This window comes from Cibotium barometz, chromosome 25 (assembly GCF_041138505.1).
Source record: "Cibotium barometz isolate CiBa-2024 chromosome 25, ASM4113850v1, whole genome shotgun sequence".
Taxonomy (NCBI): domain Eukaryota; kingdom Viridiplantae; phylum Streptophyta; class Polypodiopsida; order Cyatheales; family Cibotiaceae; genus Cibotium; species Cibotium barometz.
In genome coordinates this window covers 16,476,841-16,485,000 of record NC_141070.1, presented here as the reverse complement: position 1 = coordinate 16,485,000, position 8,160 = coordinate 16,476,841, and the positions used below count along the sequence as shown (strand labels likewise).

The following is an 8,160-nucleotide window of genomic DNA, read 5'->3' as shown; positions in this document are numbered from 1 at the left end:
TGGTTGTAATAGCACCTACAAATCTACTTGTGTTGACCTTCTCCAAACATGTATTGAATCACCAGTTGTCCCAATTTCTCCTTGTTACACAATTCCACCATCAACTTGCCCAGATACCTCCTGATGGATACTTGGCGAGATACATGTCCACCATGCATTGACCCTGATAGTACTCAACTTGAACATCGCGGGGGTTATAGTGCTCCTCCTTTTCAAACTCATTCTAGGTACTTTTATGCTCCCTTAGGTGAAATTTGCTGTGGGCATCACTTTGTCACTTTATTCTATCAACAGCATCACCCATTTCCACATTGTCAAGAGTGTGCACGACTCGTATTAGGAGAAGCTTCACACATTTGTTGGCTATGCCGCTCTTACTTTCGACGATATGGCACGGGCTTAATGAAACAAATTATGGGAATTATACCCCAATGCCATAACCTTCTTGATGTGAGAGCACCAGATCGAGGACCAAATCAACGTAGATTACCTGAGGAGGTTCAAGCACCAATGGAGGGATACATGCATAAAGGACTTGCAACCACCTATCTTGCAAGCCCTCCTTCCCCCAGCCTCAATATGTCAATTTTAGATCACTATGAGTACCTATATTGAGCAATTCCAAAATCGGAATTGTCTGCTTAACCTTCCCATAGAACCAATGCCATATTTTAGCGAGGAAGCACTCCTTCCTCTACCACCTTCTCCAGAGTCCGGCTTTTGTACAGGGTTGTCCTTGCACCCTGAAGTGATTGATACCATCTTTCCAGCAGAAGTGGACACGGATCCACCACCAGTGCAAGGGTAAGCTCATCGACTCCACAATAAGATCAACAAGCCAGGGCACTTTTCTCCCACTGGGTTTTTCCCCTCGGCTATATTCGGTGATTGGCACCAATAACAAATTTTATTCTTTTCTTTTCTTTTCTTGTTTGTTAATAAGACATTTTGCAGAGATCTCAGCTAAACAAGAGCATACAAATACGCCCCAATAGTCCACCTACCGTGCACACAAATTAGGAAGGGGGGAGACATCAATGCCTACAAAGAGCAAAGAGAAGCAATCTGCAGCACAATATCAGCAATGCATCAATGCAAACGCACAACATCAACGAGCACTACAACAGGTGTATTCAAATCATAATCTTTTGTTCTTTATGTGCTTTTCACTTTTGCATATATCGTTTGCATGTTCACACACAGTTGGCTGGTTTAAGTTTTAAATTAGTTGTTACCATGTGGTGAGTGATTTCTAGATTCTTAGAGGACTTAGTAGAAGGTATTTCTATTTGAAGACGGTGTAGGATATATGCCAACGGAGTATGCCAAGTTCTTATGCTCTCGAAGTATATTAGTTATCCCTAGTGGTAGCTACCTCTTAGGTATGGGCTAGGTGCTACGAATAATAAAAAATTTATGAAAATCATGCCCTAAAAAATATATACAAGTGAATGGAGACATGATGTGTCTACAGCCATGTGGAATGCTTGGTAGGACCTTGGGTTGTCTTAGCACCTTGGGGTCGATGCCTTGGTTTCCATGGGGTGAACATTGATGTCTAAAAGATTAAGAAGAAGACTTTCAAGGACTCTATCGCCTTGATAGATGCTGGTAGGACTCTGGGGTACATTATGGGCCCTCGAGACCGATGCACTCATCTTCATGGGGTACTCCTTATGTCAAAAAGAAAGAAAAGGGTCTATCGCCCTTGAGATACTTAGCGGCCTTTAGATTCTCTTGGCGGAGGTCTCTTGGCCATTGCTTGGGTCTCATTGGGATGGAGCCTTCCTCTTTATCATCTTTTACACACACACACACACACACACACACACACACACACACACACAAAAGAGAAAAACAGAAAGAAAGAAAAAAAGGTCCAATCACCATTGCTCATATTCAGGAGTAGGGTTGCCACTTAGGAATAACTTAAACACTTGTAGGACATTGAGACTGCGGTCATAACTTGCAGTATACAAGCACACTTGCCTTTGCATAGCACTATCTACCACTTAGTCTCACTTTGACTAGTCTTTACTCACTTCTTTTAGCACTCTTTAAAACTCTAATCGGCCTTTCACTTGCATGCTCACGTGTGAGATTGTCATTGCTGGTTTTTTTTCAATAAAAGGCTTTACTTGTCTTCCATTGTTTTTTGCAGCTTTTGCTTCTACCGCGCCCGAGGACGTGCGCGATTTAGGAAGGGGGAATGTTCCACGGGAACACTCATGAGAACACGGATTATGGAAGGAGGCCGGAAGCAATTAATGCGAGAGAGCGAGATTGTAGCCATGGGAACATAAAGACGCACATAATTTTTCCATAGTGCAATGTAAATCGTTTTAGGCCAATGTGGGTTCTAAATGAGAGCTCTAAGTGTATTAAGCAAGGCTCACTTATGGGGTTGTCCGCCCATGTGTGAAAGAGGCCTAGGGTTAGGGTTAGTGACATCTCTACAAAAGAGATGTTAGCTAAAGAAAGTGGACGTTTTTGGCCGTTCTCATAAGCTATTGAGTGAAGCTCTTGAGCTCTCAAGCTATGGCAACTCTCTAACTCTCTCTCTATTGTACTCTAATGAGCATGAAGCTCCAATGAGTATAGCTCCACTTCATTCTCTTAATCTGTTTTAGTATCATTGAAGTAGATTAATCTATGATTAGTTGAATGCTTCTTTCTTTCTCTTGTGTATGCTGCATGCTTGTAGTGTGTGTGTGTAGTCTCCATTGATGCAAGCTCTTGCCCACTTCATTGGCAATGAGTTATTCATGGATAGACTCTCTCTATGAGCTTGTGGGTTTGTGAATGTTACATTCTCAGCTTGCTTAAGCTTGTGGGTTAGTAGATGCACGCTTATGGGTTTGTAGGCATTAGGGAAAGTTAAGATTTAATCAATGTTTGAATGGGATTAAGAGATTGCTATGCATTGCTTGTTCTCTTGATTAGTGTAGTGGATTTAAGGGATTGAGAGATTGATTGAGGTGTTGAATGGTTGAATCGTCAAGTGGTGGTTTGTGTATGTGAACTCTCCCTCATGGGATAAGCCGTCATGCACTAATCGGGTCGAGTCCTTGAATTGACATTGTGTTTCTTAACACATTTGTTGATCGGTAGTACTCTATGAGCACTATATTGCACGGTAGAGAGAACCGCTCTACAGTTGTCCTTTCCATCAATGGAGCTTCAGCAAGATCCAGGCGCAGTCCACGACGCAGGTAAACAGGGTGTCACAGCAGCACATGTTGCTCCAAATGATGACGACCAAGCACTCTAATGTGCTCAATGAAGCCTTAGTATCCTCCTAGACAAGCCACAAACAAGGCTTGAGCAATGGCAAGCTCTATGATTCAATACATACCTTCCAAGACACAATGATAGTCAGCCTACACTTCAACGATGCTTTTGTTCTTCAGTCTTTCAGAGCTGTCTTCAGTGCCTCCTGCCCCAGAGAGCCCACCTAACTGCACTTTGATACCATATTAGAAGAGAGGGAGAGACAGATAGAGAATGGAGCAGAACCAAGAGCCTACAGGCTCATCTTCTACATCTCATTATTCATCACACTGATGACTAGTAGAAAAGAGACTTACACTTAGGCTTTACACTAATCAATATCTGACTGTGGTTAGGTCAAGTCAAGTCTACCAACTTATTTAGTACAACACACATGTCCATCTGTACCTAGCTGGTGTCGGTCATGATCACACAACATAAAGACAACACACGCGGGGTGGAGCTGGAGCTTGACTTCTAACAACATGGTGGCAGGTCGCACTAATGTGTCAAACAAGAGGGACTTCGTGTCCGGGTGCTGGAAATTAGACTGATGACACTGTCTCTCGAGATGTGCCAATGAAGCATATCCTCTTCGCATCCTGTCTCGAGCCACTGGTGTCATAATGAAGGAAGACCCTGTGAAGACCACCCCCAAGTACGTGTAACATGTGACCAGCTCCACCTGCTCTCCTCTAAACATGAATCCCTCATGTCTCTGGAATGCTGAATAAGAGGTGTTGAAGATCATTACCTTGGTCTTCCCAAGGTTCACATTCAACTCCCTCTCCCAGGCAGAACCTATGAAGAGCGTCTAGGTGCATCTGAAGTCCCTGTGTAGTGGACGACATCAAGACCACGCCATCGGCATAAAGAAGAATTGGAATAAGAGCTCCTGCCAACAATGATCCCTCCCCCCCAAGGTCTGCATGAAAGTCTCTAGCTCGTCGATGTATAACCCGAACAGTGTAGGTGAAAGAGGACAGCCCTGTTTCACCCCTATCGTGCTACGGATCTCATCGGAGAGCTCGGTCTTGGTCTTGACTCTGCCTGTGACATGCTCATGTAGTGCTACTATAGCCCACTGAATCTGCGCACTGTATCCCAAACTGCTGGATCCGGTGCAAGAGACGGTGTCTGGGAATAGTATCAAATGCTCTCTTGAAGTCTACGAAGCAACAGTAGAGATGTTGGCTCCGTGATCTCGCCTCCTCCACCATGGCTCTGAGAGTAAAAATGTGATCCAGTGTGCAGTAGTCCCTGTGGAATTCCGCCTTTCCCCGTGCTCTAAGTTTTGTCTCTTCTACCTGCTCCTTGATCTGGATCTCTAGAACGGATGCAAAAATCTTGGCCATGACATGGCCAATCATAATGGTCCTATAGTTTGCTACGTCCATGGGGTCCCCCGACTTGTGTATGGGTACTGTGACACAAAGTTGGGGTTTTGACTTCGGTCACTTCTTAGAATCAAAACACACTTGTATGAAACCTCACAGCCTCCTCACCTCCCTTTCTCTCCCTAAATAAAGATAAAGATAAACACATGAAAGGTGAGATCATAATTCATGGAAGGAAAGATGAAAGGCTCAGGAGAAGCAAGAATTTCTGCCAGTCTGGCAGCTCCAAATAAGGGGGGAATTCTTTGATGGAAGAAAATCTTCCGACTCAGGACTATGTGAACAGAAACATACGAAAAATGTTGGTAAGATTCATCCGCTTGAATTGGGCGATTTGGATGGAACATATTAAAGCAAAAGAATATAGCACTCACTTACAAGAGGATAAGACACATGGGATTTGCTTTTTGATAAGAGATTAAGAGGAATTGATCATTATTAAGAAGAAATAATGAAAACAGAGATACACAGAGAATTAAAATTTTAAATTCATATAGACTGTACAAAAGAGGATTACATAGGTACGTAGAGCTTGAAGAGAGCTTTGTGTCCATATAAAAACTTTCGAAAACGGGTAACCGAGCAAAAAGTTATGAGCATTTTACTACTAGACTATAAAACTGTCAAAATTCACCTAAAAGTTAGCAACTTTGGGAGAAATTATCAATGAAGTAAGGGATTAAGAAATTAGTTGCATGAGTGGAAAGAGCATATAAAGAGCTTCCTAGCCATATGATCGATTTTAGAAACCAATACCCGAGTGATGAGTAATTTTACTGGTTGAAATTTAGGTATTAGACCACAAAAACTGCACTTCCCTCTCTTTGCATGAAACCGCAATTTTCACATAGCCTCTTGCCTTTCATCTCCTTCATGATTCAAGCTAGAGGGTAAGGGTTAACATTGCTCAGCGAACAATCGTAAAGATTTACCTATGGTCCCCAGAGTCTTTCCGCATGCTCATTATCTCGCTAAAACCATTGGTACCTCCAAAGGAGGGGGCAATAAGACAAGGGCTACCTTGAGAAGTCACAGGCCCACCAAGATAATAACTCCTTATCCCACTTATCTCATGAATCATCAAAGAGGTCCAAAATTGGGTTAAGCATGAGGAGCTAATGCTTAATGAGACATTCACATGTAAAGAGAGTGTTTGAATAAGGGTTTGAGGATAAGAGAATGGCAATGACACAAAAATGCTCAATTGAGGAGGCTTCATTCATTGATTTGAAAGGGAGAGGAGGGCTCCTTTTATAGGTGGAGAATCACCCTCTCTTCCTTGTTACAAATTACAACATAAAAATCTTCAACCCTTCAGTGACATAAGGGTAGATGTCACCATCAATTGTCCTCTTAGGCTAAGTCTTCTATTGATTATTAAATTGAAGACTTTTTGACTTTGAAAGTGTGATGAGATAATAGCCAAGTCCCCCCCAGCAGATCCTCCATGCTTGTCTTGGGGATCTGCTGGCCATGGTGCTCGAGGGTAAAATATCTTTAGCCGGTACTCATTGGCACGTCCGGGAACCTCCTGGCCACTTGCATCCTCTAGAAGATAGGTGTTATTTTTGAACTTTTGCTTTATCTTGAAGGGGCCTTCCCAGCGTCGAAGAAGCTTCTTATCTAGCCGTTTCTCCACACGGCCATCATACCTCATGAGTTCTGGCTTCTTCTTCTTCTTCTTCGTGAGAGCGTCATGCCTTGCCTTGCGCCGTTGTGCAGCCTCCAAATTTTGAAGTGCTTGAAGTCGCCTCTCATCCAAGGTCTCAAGTTGTACTAGGCATTGGACATGTGTTTCTTCTTTATTATTCAAGCGTGTAAAAGATGTGCGAAGGCTTGTAATTTCCAATTCTATTGGCAAAATAGCCTCCACTCCATAAACTAACTGAAAAGGTGTGAAACCAAGAGAGAGTTTGTGACCTCTGGCAAATGCACATCCCACTTTCTCTTCATAGTATCCACTAGCTTAGACAAAGATCCACAAAGCAGTCCATTAGTTTTTTCTACTAAACCATTACATTGGGGATAATAGGGAGTTGATATAGTATGCTTTATTTTTAATTTCTGCACCAAAGCTTCAATCAAGTCATTCCTGAAAGACCTCCCCCCATCTGTAAGGATTTCTAATGGACACCCAAATCAGGCACATATGTATTCCTTGAGAAAGGATGCCACAGCCACTGCTTTATTATTGACCATGGTCTTTGCTTCTGCCCACCTTGTTGCATAATCTGTGGCCACCAATATGTAATACTTCCCATGTGAGGAACGAGGAAGTGGGCCCACAAAATCTAATCCCCACCTTTCAAATGGACCATGTACTGGGATAGGGTTTAAGGGTCGGGGAACCAATTGCTTATGCTCATATGCCTAGCATACTTCACAGCTTCTGCACCACTCATAGACATCTTTGCTGGGTCGAGGCCAATAATAACCTGTGTTAAGGATCCTCTGAGTTGTGCTGGTGGGCTGAGGCAAAGTGACCTAAACATTCATGACATAATTCCATAATCCTTTTAGATTCTTCTAGGCTCACTACCCTCCTAAGAATCTTATCCTTACCTTGCTTGTAAAGAACATCCCCTAGAATTATTAATACACTTAGAACTCTCATTTAGAACCCACATTGGCCTAAAACGATTTACATTGCACTTCGGCACAAAAATATGGAAAAATTATGTGCGTCTTTATGTTCCCATGGCTACAATCCCGCTCTCTCGCATTAATTGCTTCCGGCCTCCTTCCATAATCCGTGTTCCTGTGATTGAGTGTTCCCGTGGAACAACAACACATTGGCTGCATACTAGGTGAGCAAATGCTTGGCTATACCTTGTGGAAAGTGTTTGATGTACGCATCGCCCACAATTGGAGCACCTAATAGGGTTTGTGTGGCCCCGTCCATGCTTGTTACAACCACCATTGCGACGTTTGACTGTCATGGCTGCTTCAGCGAACTTGAGATCTAGCTGAAAACCTGTTTGCAGGAGTTTTGACACCTGTACTTGCTGTCCATGCACTGATTTGTGCCCGTATGGTTATGTTTGGACTGCTACATGTACTAGCAGATGTCTATGAAGGTTTGGGACATGTATGACATGTATACGACTCAGTTTTGGTACTGAACAAGCTACTGGTCACACTGATAGTTTACAGTTTACAGATTGCATGTATGTACTCTGACAGTAAGGTTGCAGGAGATAAAGCTGAAGCAACTACATAGCATATGTATTGACCATTGTACCTACAGGTGGGACTACTTATTTATGGATTGTTTTCAGCTGCTGAAGGGCTGAAATACCCTGGTTTTGACAGTGAACTTGTTGCAAAAAAACTGTCATAAACAGTTAAGGACTGCACTTGGTCAGTCATACTTAGCTTGCAGGAAGTCAGGCACAGGCTATACTGACGCTGACTGGGCTGGTTGTGCCTATGACAGAAGGTCAACCAGTGGCTATGCATTCGGATTGGGGCAGCAGCATGATTAGTTGTTGGC

The 8,160-nt window shown here is 43.0% G+C and overlaps 1 protein-coding gene across 1 annotated transcript; it reads right to left on the bottom strand.

Moving 5' to 3' along the window:
• Positions 1-4,331: 4,331 nt before the first annotated feature.
• LOC147624308 (uncharacterized) lies at positions 4,332-4,667 on the bottom strand. Its single transcript, XM_086819820.1, has one exon. The coding sequence runs from the start codon at positions 4,665-4,667 to the stop codon at positions 4,332-4,334; it is 336 nt and encodes a 111-aa protein (XP_086675946.1).
• Positions 4,668-8,160: the final 3,493 nt, after the last annotated feature.

What these genes read in the sequence shown, in the direction of transcription:
- LOC147624308 (XM_086819820.1), bottom strand. Translation starts at nt 4,667, where the DNA reads ATGGACGTAGCAAACTATAGGACCATTATGATTGGCCATGTCATGGCC.